We start from the raw sequence: 14872 nt of genomic DNA, 5'->3' as shown, positions 1-14872 counted from the left end.
TCAATACCTTTCCACATGATAAAAGAAAAACGACTATGTTGACTGAAAAACACATGAAAGTGCTTATATGCATAGATTTAGAAGTTCTAACTTGCCGTGCAAGACACGATACCCACATAGACAACGTGGAGATAATTACAATATTATTTTGCTAACGTACTTTGTTATTTACTGGCGAACCTAGAAAATACATTTAGGGCGGCCCAGTAACGATACCTTCTTATTTCTTTATTTCGGATTGACCATCATTATTTCATTGGCATATTTATTTCTTTTTTTTATGTTCGCTTGTGTTTTGCTTACGTCGAGTTTGCTTGGCGGCCAAGTTTGGGATAGAGATATAAAATCACTGGCTGTCGACTGTGAGGATGTCCATTTGTATTGAATAAAGCCTGACAAATCCACCACAATATTGTTTGAGAGTAGTTCTGTCTTCCTCTCTCTTAAACTCATCATGATCTCCTCGTTACAATCTCCTCTTGAAGATGGTCTACCTGTGATTGACATTTCACATTTTCCCAAGGAAATTGAGGGAGACCGTCTTCAATATCATCCCGAGGTTGTCAAACTTGGAAAATGTGAAGAATGGGGGATTTTCAGGTTAGTGAATCATGGAGTTCCGCAAGATCTTCGGCAAAAGGTTTTGTCTGTTAGCCAGGATTTGCTGTCGATGCCTATGGAGCTTAAAGACAGCGTCACAACTTCTAGTCCCGGAAGGAGTTACAGTCATACCCCCGGGGTTCCGATTACTTTTGAATCATTTGGCTTGGTCGACATGCCCAATCCAGATTCAATCCTTGAATTGTCTCGAAAGATATGGCCGGATGAAGGAAACTCAAACTTCTGGTATGTTATCCGCGTCTTGTTTTTGTTTTATCATTTCACAATTATTGAAAAATTGTTTGGTTGCTATGCATAGAAAAATATTCTGGTACCATTCTAACAAATGAATTTCTGGTGCTATTATATTACAGTGAAGCGATAGGTGCATTCAGTTTACTTCTGTCAGATCTTGCACAGAGGATTACCAAACTCGTTCTTGTGAGCCTGGGTTTGGACGCTGAAGCTTTCTACCACTCTGATTTCGAAAAATGTACAGCCTGGTTGAAGATAAACGGCTTCTCATCTCAGGGAAAATCTATTGGAGAGGAGGGTCTGATTGCTCATGCAGATCGAGGTTGGCTGACAATCCTTCACAATGATGAAGAGGAAGGGCTTGAGGTACTATCGAAAGAAGGGAAGTGGGTCAATGTCAAGCCTTCACAAAACTCCCTTATTGTCAACTTAGGGATAAGCCTCAAGGCATGGACCAATGGTAGATATAGGTGTGCAGTTCACCGCGTGATTTGTAAAGGCTGGGAGAAACGTTTATCGGTTCCCCTTTTTTATAGCTTTGCACGCGATGCCCATGTCTTGGCTCCAGAGGTGCTTGTGAGCGAAGACAATCCACGACGATATAAGCCTTTTACTTTAAATGACTTGCAGTCTGAAGAATTGCGGAAAGAATTAGAGGAATCATAGAGCAGATAAGAGAAGAATTAGGTGGCATATAGTGTGGTCACCACACCAAGGAGGTACAGTTGTCGCAGCTCTAGTGTCTTCAAAATAATTCATACAAATTTTAACATTTGGAAAGATCTGTTATAGTTGGTTCATTTTATTAGTTGAATGTCGTTTAGTAATATAATGGTGAAATGAGTGATTTGTGATGTTATGTTTTTAATGACAAATTTGTTTCTTTTACTTGGGTTGACGGTAATTTGTTCTGTAATGTTAAATCTATTTCTATTTATAATTCTTTGATGTATAATAAGAATATTGTTAATCAAGTTAATACTGTTTGGTATTCTAATTCATCCCCTTCTCAATGGGTAAGCTGTTTAAGAATATTTGGAACTCTCTTGTTGCTCCTAAAAAGAAAGCTTTTAAATGGCTGCTTCTGCTTGATAAGTTACCTATCAGATTTAAACATTGTAATGATTATTTGTGTAACATTTGCAAGGTTAAAGAGACAATTAGACATATTTTCTTTGACTTCTTTGTAGCTAAGGAGGTTTGGAAGGTGTTTGGGTTTATTATTCCTTGGCATATTAGCATACTTGATGTTGTATATGGTTTTATTAAAGGACTTAAAAAAGACACTAATCAGTTTTGGAATTTGCTTTCATGTGAAATTATTTGGTACATTTGGAGGATTAGGTATTTAGAGAAGTATCAAGGGATAGAAATGGCCCTTACTGAGTCTTTTCATAGACTCACATTCCATACTATCTTCTCGAACGTCACAATGGTTATCAGACTCAACAAAGAAAACTTTTGCAGATTTCCTAAACACACGAGGATTTTTATCTATGAGCTCTCCCATGGATATACATGGGGAATGTTAAGTGAGGAGACAGAACTCTCTTTGTCAACACCTTAGATGCACTCATGAAAGAGATAAGAGGGAATGGAGCGATGGTTTGCCAACATATGATTATTAATGTCAGCAACTTGGATGATCAGAGGCTGGCGTGGATGGAAGGTCCCCCCTTGGCTGGGTTGGCTGGATCTAGAGTAGACTTCTATTTGTGGCACCTTGTTCTTTTTTGACTCCGTGTGTACAGAATCCCGGTTGCTATTTTGACATATTCTACTATTGGCATTTTGTACTAACCTTTGCTTCATATTGATAAATGTATATGGTTGTAGCTAGAAGCCTAGGTTTGGTATAAGGATGTAATGTAAATGTAATCTATGACTGGTGTGCTGGCAAGTATTTGTGGGTTTGTCTAGATTGTTAGGCTTTATGTACCTGTGAAATCAGAATATACTTTGAAGAATTCTAGATTTTACCTTATAATCAATAAAAAAATAAAAATAATTGTGAAATGATGAATATCTATTTAATTAACTAACATTAGGTCTATCGAGTGTGGTTCTTCAAAAAAATTCTATGGTTAGGTCTATTTAGCATGTTTTTTCAATTGTATGCATATTTAATATATCTGAATCTCTTTAAAATTGCTCATATATATTTCAACTTTCTTTGCCCCTTCATCATGATATTTTAATATATTTTTATCACATTATATTTTAGTGAGCTTTAAGTCATGTATTTTTTCTTTAGATTTTGGAATTCAATTAGATACTCTAGTTCATAATTTATAATAATGAGCTTATATTTTGGTTTGTATATATTTTCTTCTATTTTCAAATACTTCATTTTTTTTTCTATTTTTTTCTAACTAAAATTTCTTGCAACAAATTGTGGCATGAGCCTTCAATTTACTTTTAATAAATTTTATCCTATTTAGATCCTTGATGTCTTACTATTGAAAATTTTGATTTACATCAATTATCTAATTTCTCGTTTCTATAAAATTTAGAATACCCACATACTTTAGAATATTTAATATTGTAAGTTTTATTACTAATACTTGATATAGCCTTCAACATACTTTCTTCCTTGCCTTATTTTTCACTTTCTCCTTACCTAGTTGTGTTAATTTAATATGCCTCATCACTTTCATAATTTCTAGTATCAATCTTCTTCAAATGCATCCATTTGATTCTTCATTGTCTTCTTCATGTTATACATGTCATTTGCCTTACCGATAATATTAACAATACCATTTCCTCTTTATAATGTAATCTTAAATTTTATGTGGTTCATAGCTTTTTTTGTAACCATTCCTACAAATCGCCTCATATTTGTTGCCTTTATTTCATGTTTCTTGTAGAGTATCTTAGTTTACCAATCTATTTAAATCTTAACTCAAAGGTCATAAGAATATTCTATTCAATATTCTCCTACTAGAAGATTCATGGTATACATGCTCATTTTAATTTACCAATGTATCATATTCTGAAATGAATCCCTCAATAGGTCAATAAAAAATTCAAGAGTTTTCTTTCTTTCCTTACTTTCTTATCAATCTAATTTTGAGATAGTTTTTTAGTATCTTTGATACAACTTGAAATAGTCATGATTGGAGTGTCCAATAAAGGGTTATTCAACCAAACAAAAAATTGAATAAGAACATAACCACATTTAATCAAACTACTATGAGTTAGTTTCTATTATTTCTTAGTTAGAATAGAATAATAGTATGTTATAATTGGCTTCCAACATGTAAAAACTTAGTCATTTAACTACAAATAGAAACATTTAAATGTATTCTAATATATTTTTCTAGATTCAATTATGTTTATTTTTTTCCAAACGTTTTGAATCACACTCTATGATTCATCATCTTTCATGTCTTTGGAATTCTTTTCATTCTCATGATGAATCATGGAGTGTGATTCAAAACGTTTGGAAAAAAATAAACACAATCGAATCTAGATAAATACATTAGAATACAAGATGGATTGTGGAAATCTCATAGCTTTAAACATTTAAATGTTTAAAGTATACAATATAATTTCATGCCAAACCACTTCATTATATTTTTTTATTCACTTGTAATTATTTTAAAATATTTTTTTTCAAGTTATATCTTAAGAGTGGCCATCTCAAATAATTGTAGTTAATCAAACATGCAAATAAACCATATAGAATGATCATGGTGGTGAAGGATAAGTTCATCTCACTATGATTTATACCATAAGCTCTCTTAAGCCCAATGTATACCATAATGTGTAACTCTTACTATACAAGATTCAAAAAGTTACCATAGGTAAAGAAAATGAAACTATATTTTAACTTATAATGCCTCATCATAGGTTATACATGTAGTTGCAGCAACATTACAAGATTAATGTACAACACGTGCTTCCAATTACAAGGGAGAAATGCAATTATAAGGAAATGTAGTAGGATCTATATTAACTATAAATAAATAGAATGAAAATGAAAAATTGTAAACACAGATGAAATATAGATAAAATATTTTTGAATGATGAAAAATTGTGCTTACACAATAGTATTAATTGATATCAATGAGTAAATGTTATTTATTTTTATTTTAATTATTTAATTATTTAATAGTATGGAATGCACATGAATGTAATTATTGTTGGTACCTCCAAATTTAAATAAATAGATAAGTTAATTAGTTAGGATACTTAATAATGATAAACAAATGTGAGTTCCCTATTTAATACATTAAATGTGAGCCACTGTTGTAAAATGTTATTAATAGAAAAAGACATGTAAGATGAAGTGACCATGTATTTCTAAAAATAGAAAAATCTAGATATAATATGAAAGAAATCTCAAGGAATTTGGCTATATAACCATATCAAATTTTGGTATTTCCATTAGTTTACAAGTTAGACAATTATTCAAAGTTAGTCTATTCTAGTTTTCATGTGATTTAGTAAAGGAGATATATAGCACAATATACATTTAATTGTCTTGCAAAACTTAGTTATTAGCATGGAGAAACAAGAGTTGTGATATACAGCTAGAGTCCTTGCCTTATGCTAAATCTGGTGAGGGAAAGGTAGAGATTGTGGGCACTAGGAGAAAATGAAATATGGGAAATGAAGAAATATCAATACTATGCTGTAAAATCATAGTCGAATTGAGATTGCTCAAACTTTCTCATGATTTAGAGCTTAACATCCTGATTATTCAACTCCGTATTTTTTGTCCTTAGGTGGATTAAGATTGACGGGTTAAACTGAAGGCATCAAAATAAGAAAAACTGTATGAATATGAGAAGAAAAGATTTTTAATTCTCTTGAAATAGCGTGTAGGTGAACATGGAATGAAATTTATCTTTATAGTCTTTGAGGCATAAATAAATAAATAGGCATAGCACAAAATGCTATTGACTTTAGTTGTAGTGATGTGTCACAAAAAGCTACAGACATGTATTAGTGGACAACAAAAAAAATCATATCCAAATATAAGTTGTCATGAGAACCGTCAAAGGTTTTGAACAATTTTCTAGTATAAAGTTACTTTGAGCATGTAAAAAATGTATAAAAATAAATAATACTACATATGAAAAGGTAACAACTTTTCTCACTTTACTGCTTGCAGGAATCTTTGTTAAAAAAAATACATATATAATATGATTTTAAAAACAATTTACAACTGATATTTGGTACAAAACTGATAACTGGTTGTGGTGTTCTAAGAACTAGTTTTCAAAACTAGTATAAAGTGGTAGTTTGGAAAGTGTGGTGTGTAATACCATGCGGGTCCTGAGTGCAACTAAATAGTGCAAAAGATTTGGATTTACAAAAACTAAGCATAATATCAAAAGTATGTTGTGAAAGACAATTAACTAGTTATTTACAAAACAAAAATAAGATAGATGTTGCTTTGAATATTATAGTTATGTGAATAGTATTTCGAGCTGTCTAGTAGTTGAAGCAAGCGGCTTTTGATTGTTTACAACTTCTCTTTTGTTAACTTGCGAAATTAAGAAAATTAAAATGTTAATTAAGAAGTTTGACAGTAGTTGAAATATGAAAACGTACACTTTTGTGAATCGGGTTTTTAGATACGTAAGACAATAACTTGCAAAGATTATAATCTAGATCTATCAACAAACATTCTGAAAAAAAATCATGCGTTCTTGAATAAAAAGGTTTGATCTTCAACAATTGCTCATACGTCTTAATATATTTTCTAATAAAAAGAAACAAAAACTTTTATTTTGATCCAAAATATAGACTAAATATTACTGAAACTATTTTTTTTTGTATTTCAGCTCCTCAACTCCTTACCACAACAATATTGTTTTCATCCAATATTTTTTATTGTACATTCTAAGAAGTCTTCCAATTGCAATTTTGTATTATAATAAGCTAATGGATATTATTTATCATCACTTAGCTAGTATTGCATTTATTTCTTAAACACAAATGACTGGAAAACTTTTTCAATCACTTATGTAGTGCATGCAGTATTTTGTCAAACCCCAATGACTTGAAACTATTTTCAATCTCTTCTATAAGGTTCAAATTCTGGCCCACTACTCAACTTTTTCAGGAAAGCATTGTCTGAACATAGTATATCTGCATGGAATTTAAATGTTGGTGGACAAGTAGAAACTCTTGCTTTTATGCAAATATGAACAAATAGAAATTCCTAACAAGTGAACAGATTAAAGTTTTTTTATGTGCAATGGGCAATGGGTAATGTGATCTACCAGTAAGAGGTGGCATGTCAACAGTCATATACAGTACATCAATGTGGCTGAATGCTAAGTGAAGTAGTGTGCCATGAGACTGTAAGAGTGGTGGTTTGGTGGAATGGTAGACTTCTCCTTTGCAATGTCTATTGTTTCAACCATTTGTTTGTTGGCGATGTCTTGTTTTGGCTTATCTTTATTAAGTATTGCAACTTTGTGACATCGCAATGAGCGAGCGGTTTTCAAGTTTGAGATAGATAAAGATGTAGTTCTTTGGGCTGCTAAGCTTGTCATAGGCGAAGTAATTGTATTGTTTGTTGCAACATTCTATGAACCAATCCAATTTCGTTGACCATAGTTACTTGGTTCAAAAGTCAGTGCATTTGGTAACAAGTCTAGGTTTCATTGAAGTGTAGGAGGTAGTGTAGATGCAGATGCAGCTGCATTAACTTGTATCAAAATAGGTTGCCTTGTATGCATATTAGCTATTAGTTGTTGTTTTTGTAAAGTGGTTCTTAATGACAATGACGTGAGTTGTGTTGAAAGCAAATCAAGTTTATATTTTTCTCTGTTATGTGCAATTGCAATATACCTTATCTTTGGGTTGTTCAGTTGCTTGCCATATGTATATAGTTGCATGAAATATGTGCGAAAGCTATAACAAACAAAATTCAGAACCTTCAAGTTTACTTTCTGCATATGGTATTCCAATCTTAGAAATGAGTGATTGCAATTGCAATAGACAATTGTTCTTTGTTATAGTAGGTTTCTCATACATGTCAACACATGCCAATGCAAATTTGTTCTGCACTTTCAATGCATTGGCTAAATATTGGGCCATATACAATCGTAAAGCAATTGCATCAAATCATTCTTCAGATAGTAAAGCAATAATAGCAAACATGCTTTCACCACATGGAGTAACAGATGTAGCAAGTCAGCAAAGTCCAAGTGTATCAAATGCATTTGCAACTGTACTCCAGACATTGTCGTATTCGTAACATGCAACAGACAATTTTGATTACATGCTTTGAAGGCAATTGTATGTGCTTATCCTTGAAGATAGGTTCATAATATCCAGTAGTTGGATTTGTATCATGGAAAATAATTAATATTGTAGGATGACGTGCATCTCTATTGAAATGCAAATATGTTTTTTTGCATGTTAGAGACCAAATGAATATGGGTATATTTAACCAGCGTGGTAACCATTGCACACAAAATATGTCACCCCAAAGTCCAACTTCATCGTTGGCATTGATTTTTGTTGCTAAAAGTCTCATTCCACGTAAATATATATTTTTATCATGTATATTATGCAAATCATAAAATATTGTTGGATGTAATTCATGTTCAAAAGAGCTCAATGCTGCAGGACAACCATTGTGAAGACAATGTAAGAAATGATCTATAAGACCATTACGTAGTTCATTAGGTGTATATTTACAATGGAGCAAACCAGGGACTGTATCAAATGAGCAATCACCAACTATGTAGTTGAATGAGTCAGTTCATAAACAATTTACCTTGTCTAGAGCCTCATCAATTGACATCATAAGTGGTTGGTCATGTGATTTGTATGTTTCTACTATAATTGGGTTTTCTGATGTATTTTGTTTGTTTGAACTAGTGTCTATAACCATTTTACTCAATTACTTACTTAGACTAAGAAGATTTTTATCTATTGTGGTGCCCAATTAGAAATATCGAATATAGACAAAGAGGAAAGCAGTTTATGTTTGAAGAACTGAACAAGGAGCAACTTTAAGAATTCATTACTGACCTTGGGCAGCAAGCATGTCGAAGCTAGAATATTTTCCCATGCAAAAGATACTCTGCAAGACAAAACCACAATCAAATTGTCAATCCGTATCAAAATCAAAATTTTTGAAAACAAAAACAAAAGTGTTTCTAAAAAGCATTTATTTGCCAAACTTTCTGTTCTATGGAGGAACATATAGCTATGACAAGTTGTTGTGCTGATTCATATGGCTAACTATGAACTTTTCAAATAATACCATAAGATTTCAATAATCTCATAAATCAATACCATGTGATTTCATTTCAAAAGCAATAGATATATGACAATAACTAGACTATATTATAGGCATGAACATCAATAATACTTACTGCTTAGATTTCATTTGTTCCCCTAAATGTTAAGGATTTTTTACACTAACTTTCAAAGCATAGTTGCTAAGATTAAAAATATGAGCAATAGGTTGTAGACATGAACATTGCATTTATCTTTAAAATCTAAATCAATGATGCAGTTTTTAAATAGTGCCATAAGACTTGAATAATCTCATAAATCAATACCACATGGTTTCATTTCAAAAACAATAGAAAAATCGCAATAACTTCTTTTCTATTAAAATTTTTGGTTTTTGGTTAAACTAGTAATAGCAATGGAATGCAGACCATCAAATAGGTACTTTAAATATGTCCCATGAATTTCTCTAAATGGTTGCTGGTCCTATAATAATTAAGAATAGTTACTAGGGAAATCTAGCATGAGAATGTGCACATAGCTGCAAAGAACATTTATACAGGGATCTCATAGATATAAAAAGTATAAGTAATAAGCTGCAATTTTTTGGGACAACATTTATATACAAATGCCATAGAAATAAAAAGTATAACTAATAAATGTATACTACCAACACGTACAACTAGTCAAGTGTTCTATTTTGTATGGAACCTTAAGGTGATTTCGATGCTTACAAAGGTGGAAAACCATATTTTCCTAGAAATCTAATTTGGGATACATGGTCTAACAACTATGTAATATCTTATCTTTTATTTGGAAAAGAACATTGAAATTATGCTAATGCTCTTGATTGAATGAAATCATTCAATTGGTGAAAATCCTAGCAAAAGGTAAAAGATAAATAAGAAAATGTTTCTTATCTAAACCAATTAACTTGGCAAAGAAAGCAACATGACATGAAATGAACTAGAGTACACTAGAAGATGAGCTATCTAAAGCCTACAGTTGTCTTCAAGCATCTTTAAATGTTGAAGAGTTTCACATTAATATTAAACTATCTTTGAGAGAGCAAACCATTGTGTATTGTTATTGTCTTCAAACAACTTTAAATGTTGAAGAGCTTCACATTAATATTGAACTATCTTTGAGGGAGAAAACTATTGTGTACTGTTATTGATACCTCAGAAGTGTCACATCACCTATCAAATTAGCATGGAAAGCTACATCTCTCTAACTTATCAACACTGGTAGAAGCAAAGATATGACCTTAAGGTAATTTCAAAAGACATAGAGAAATTTACTATTATTCAGATATCACTTTAAAAACTGTATCTATTTCTTTATTAAAATTAAAAGAATTACACTACACTTGTTCAACAATCTCTCTCTCTTACAGAATACAAGAACTCTAGGATTTACAAATGAATAAACTCCATCTCAGTGAATTCTTACCTAGGCTAGATGAAAAAAAAACAAAGCCTAATATTTTGGTCATATATGTTTGAAGAACAAATCAAAAGAAACAACTTTAAGAAATAGTTACTTACCTTGAGCAGTAAGCATGTGAAATTTGTAAGACTGTGTTGTGCAAAGGATACCCTGCCAGACAAAAACACATTTATATTGTCAATTCATATCACAATATTATCTTTTACAAAGAAGAAAAGCTGAGTTTGGGAATCCATTTTTCTCTATTGGGTGTTTCTTACCTAACCCACTTGTCTAATAATAAAGAAAAAAAAATAACACAACTTCAAGGAAAGTGAACCCCAGTTTCCCTATATTCTGCTAAAATTTATATGCCCCCAAATCCATTCAAAAAGCGTTGCATAATAAAACTATTAAAATACTGAATATCCCTATCAAACTCCATGAATGGTAAAGCTAGATTTATGCTCACTCAAGTTTTAGCCAACTGGAAAAAGGAAAAAGGAAAAAGAGGAAGGTTCAGGAATCCACTTTACTCCATTGTGATTTATTTATCATACCCACTTGCAAAATAATTACACAACTTCAATCTCAATGAGCCCTAGTGTCCTTGTATTCTGCTTAAATTTATAAATTTATAATCCTATGATTCCGTTCAACAAGGATAGCTATTATCCCTATCAAATTCACACGGGTTTCATTTAAAGAATACTTCATTCAATATTCGATACAAAACCTCAAATTCAATTAGAAATGCAAAATGTCAGTACAAAATGAATTTGAAAAATAAACACGGAATGCATAGGATAGGCCTAGTGCACCAGTAGGCAATGTAAGAAGGCTACAGGCCATGCTGATACTGTAATACTATTATGCAAACGGAAAAAATGGAGCATGCCCAGGTTTTGTAACTGCCATGAAATGCAATGGTTGTAATATACACACAAATTTTGTCTTGAGTTATTTGTTGCAACTGCACAAACAACCTTGAAGGTGAAACCCCTACCAGTTGCAGGGAAATAAGAATGGAATTGGTATTATGCAGATTTCTATCTACATTTGCAAAAAAGAGTCCCGAGCTTTAACCTATAAGTGCACACCAATGGAAGGGTCAAATTGAATAGGATTATAGAATTTTCCCTACAAATATTTGATAGGCGAATGGCTGACTTGGTGGGAGGATGGTTTGCCCCTCGAAATTGTTTGTTGGGATCAAAGAGTAGTTAATGGGTAACAAGACCAGCCTGTAGTGGTGTGCAGACTAAAAAAATTCCTCTTAATCGCGGCTTTCAAAATTCATAAAGATCCCTAATGCAAGTGGACAACAAAACTGTCCAATCTGATATTGATTTGCTGGATAAAAAAATTCATATGCATTACAGAAACACCTCAAATTCCTGCCATTGTTGTGGCGAATTTTGTGGACAACGGAATATAAAAAAAAAACATTTCCGCTCTTCTGCTTCGTTTCAAGCGAGAAATCTATGATTTTGTAAGGAGAATTTTTCTCAACACAAGAACAACATTGAGGACAAAGTGTCTATGCAGAAGGATATCAGTAGCCTTAGCCTATGCATTGGCCATAGAGCCAAAAGTCTTGAAAATGAAAATGAAGCTAAATGAAAATTCTTCAAATTAAGTCACAGTAAACAAAGCTCCTGCAAAAAAGTCTGGATACTGTTCTCTAAAACCCCTGTCAGTGAACAAATAAATGAATGAAAGTCTCAGGCAATAATCAGCGATTCTGGAAAATACCCACATTAGTAATAACAATGAAGTTGAGCAATAAAAAAAATAGGGGTTTTAATTAAAAAACAAATAATGAAATTTTTTACTAACAAAAACAGAGAAACAATGGTAGCGTTCTGCAACTAAGAATTGCTGACAAATCACACCTGTATTTATGCAGTCTTCTTAGGAAACTTTTCGCAAACAAAATGGTCTGCTTCCTTAAATCTTTCACCCTGCCAAATGAGAATGCAACAAAATTGTAGAAGCAATGAACGCAGTGTAGTTTTTTTAGTGAATGACACACAGATTAAAACTGCCACGAATGCCAACTGGAGTCATTAAAAAACCTGTACAAATGCCTGTTTCAAGTTACAAAATCATTAATGAAATTGTACAGAGCACTTGCGGTAAGCACAGTGCCAACTAATTTCTATATTTTTTGTTATTGAAAATTTATTTAAGCCCCCAGGAAAATTCTATCAGCCAATAATGTTTTTAGGAAAAAATTAAAATAATTTGAAAAATAAAAAAAATCAAAAGAATCATACTTAAAACTTTAGAATTAAATATTTTTGATTTCATTTGACAAACTAATTGAGTTACATGAAAACATTAGTTCCCTGCTTAAGGCAGGGACTAATAAAGTATTGAGTAGTTACCAAGTTCAAGTAAACTCTAAAATATCATTACTTGCAACAAGAAGTATAATATACTATGATTTGTCAAATCCAACAAAGATACATTTTATATAGAGAGAAAGAGACGAAGAAAGAAACCACTCTAACGCCCTCTCTTATCATTTTGCTATATACACTTCCTATTGCCTTTGTCAATGCCTTAACAAATGGAGACGGAAATGTTCTTCGTGTCAATGACCCCTTTCAAGTAGCTTAAAAATGAAAAAAAGACTATGTTGACTGAAAAACATATGAAAGTGCTTATATGCATAGATTTCAAAGTTCAAGACACGATACCCACATAGACCACTTAGAGATAAGTATATTATTGTTTTGCTAACGTACTTGTTAGTTCCTAGTTAACGAAGAAAATTTGCTAGGGCGGCTACAATATCTAATTTCGGATTGACGATCATTATTTTATTAGCATATTTATTTATTTGGGACATATTGACCTGTGTTTTACTTACGTCCAGTTTGCGTGACGGCCAAGTTTTTGATTGAGATATAAAAGCACCATCGGCTGTAACGATTGAGATATTGAAAAAAGCCTCAGAAATCCTCCACAATATTGTTTGAGAGTAGTTCTATCTTCCTCTCTCATACAGTCATCATGACCTCGTCCTTACAATCTCCTCTTGAAGATGGTCTCCCTGTGATTGACATTTCACAATTTCCCCAGGAAATTGACGGAGACAGTCTCCAATATCATCCGGAGATTGTCAAACTCGGAAAAGCTTGTGAAAAATGGTGGATTTTCAGGCTAATGAATCATGGAGTTCCACAAGATCTTCTGCAAAATGTTTTGTCTGTTAGCCAGGATCTGGTGTCGATGTCCATGGAGCTTAAAGACAGCGTCACAACTTCTAATCCTGGGAGGAGTTACAATCGTGCCCCCGGCGTTCATTTAACTTGGTTGACATGCCCAATTCAGATTCAGTCCTTGAATTGTCTCGAAAGTTATAGCCCGAGGAAGGAAACTCTAACTTCTGGTAGGTTATGCGCGTCTTGTTTTAGTTTAACCACTTCACAATTATTTTCAAAATATTTGGTTGCTCTGAAAAAAGATAACTAGTATTTAATATTCTGTTACTATTCTTACTAATGCAATTCTGGTGCCATATTATATTACAGTGAAGTGATAGGTGCTTTCAGATTACTTCTGTCAGATCTTGCACAGAGGATTACCAAACTCATTCTTGTGAGCCTGGGTTTGGACGCTGAAACTTTCTACCACTCTGATTTCGAAGAATGTACAGCCTGGTTGCGGATAAACGATTTCTCATCTCATGGAAGAGTGTTTGATTCCTCATGCAGATCGAGGTTGCCTAACAACCCTTCACAATGATAAAGAGGGAGGGCTTGAGGTTCGATCGAAAGATGGGAAATGGGTCAATATCAAGCCTTCACCAAACTCGCTTATTGTCAACTTAGGGATAAGCCTCAAGGTATAAATTAATCTTTTCTGTCTTCTCTGTTATTATAATTTATATATATTTTTTGTTGTTGTTGTGCAGTTGTTAATATTATTTGATGACAGGCATGGGCCAATGGTAGATATAGGTGTGCAGTTCACCGCGTGAATTGTAAAGGGTGGCAGAAACGTTTATCGGTTCCCCTTTTTTATAGCTTTGCACGCAATGCCCAGATCTCGGTTCCAGAGGTGCTTGTGAGCGAAGATAATCCACGAGGATATAAGCCTTTTTACTTTCAGTGAGTTGCAGTCTGAGGAATTGCGGAAAGAAATTGAGGAATTATAAGGCTGGTAGAGAAGAATTTAATGTGATGAAACGATTGGGTGACATATAGTTTGGTTGCCATACCAAAGAGGTACACTTGTCGCAGCTCTAGCGTTTTAAAAATAATTCATTAAGTTTAAGGCCAAATTTTGACGTTTGAAAAGATGTGTTATAGTTCGTGCATCTTATTGTGTGAATGTTGTTTAGTATTAGTGAAATGATGAACGCGTCTTT

The 14872-nt window shown here is 32.8% G+C and overlaps 2 protein-coding genes and 1 long non-coding RNA gene across 3 annotated transcripts; 2 read left to right on the top strand and 1 right to left on the bottom strand.

Annotated features, from left to right (window-relative positions):
- The first annotated feature begins 300 nt into the window (after positions 1 to 300).
- LOC131057236 (probable 2-oxoglutarate-dependent dioxygenase AOP1) lies at positions 301 to 1743 on the top strand. Its single transcript, XM_057991423.2, has 2 exons — positions 301 to 846; positions 975 to 1743. The coding sequence occupies exons 1-2, from the start codon at positions 455 to 457 to the stop codon at positions 1519 to 1521; spliced, it is 939 nt and encodes a 312-aa protein (XP_057847406.1). The 5' UTR covers positions 301 to 454; the 3' UTR covers positions 1522 to 1743.
- A 6862-nt stretch (positions 1744 to 8605) lies between these two features.
- Positions 8606 to 12859, bottom strand: LOC131057176 (uncharacterized). The gene is made up of 3 exons (XR_009108917.2): positions 12387 to 12859; positions 10611 to 10662; positions 8606 to 8908 (listed from the first exon to the last, which is right to left on the bottom strand). It is a non-coding gene; the product is annotated as an uncharacterized LOC131057176 (long non-coding RNA).
- Positions 12860 to 13512: 653 nt separating this feature from the next.
- LOC131057184 (uncharacterized) lies at positions 13513 to 14616 on the top strand. Its single transcript, XM_057991371.1, has 3 exons — positions 13513 to 13814; positions 14034 to 14196; positions 14440 to 14616. The coding sequence occupies exons 1-3, from the start codon at positions 13513 to 13515 to the stop codon at positions 14614 to 14616; spliced, it is 642 nt and encodes a 213-aa protein (XP_057847354.1).
- Positions 14617 to 14872: the final 256 nt, after the last annotated feature.

The sequence above is a fragment of the Cryptomeria japonica genome, chromosome 8 (genome assembly GCF_030272615.1).
Source record: "Cryptomeria japonica chromosome 8, Sugi_1.0, whole genome shotgun sequence".
Classification (NCBI taxonomy): Eukaryota; Viridiplantae; Streptophyta; class Pinopsida; order Cupressales; family Cupressaceae; genus Cryptomeria; species Cryptomeria japonica.
This window is presented reverse-complemented; position numbering and strand designations above follow the sequence as displayed.

Coding starts and splice junctions, on each gene's coding strand:
- LOC131057236 (XM_057991423.2), top strand. CDS start 455: ATGATCTCCTCGTTACAATCTCCTCTTGAAGATGGTCTACCTGTGATT. Junction 847..974: donor GAAGGAAACTCAAACTTCTG/GTATGTTATCCG, acceptor ATTATATTACAG/TGAAGCGATAGGTGCATTCA.
- LOC131057184 (XM_057991371.1), top strand. CDS start 13,513: ATGACCTCGTCCTTACAATCTCCTCTTGAAGATGGTCTCCCTGTGATT. Junction 13,815..14,033: donor CCCGGCGTTCATTTAACTTG/GTTGACATGCCC, acceptor ATTATATTACAG/TGAAGTGATAGGTGCTTTCA. Junction 14,197..14,439: donor ATTTCTCATCTCATGGAAGA/GTGTTTGATTCC, acceptor ATTTGATGACAG/GCATGGGCCAATGGTAGATA.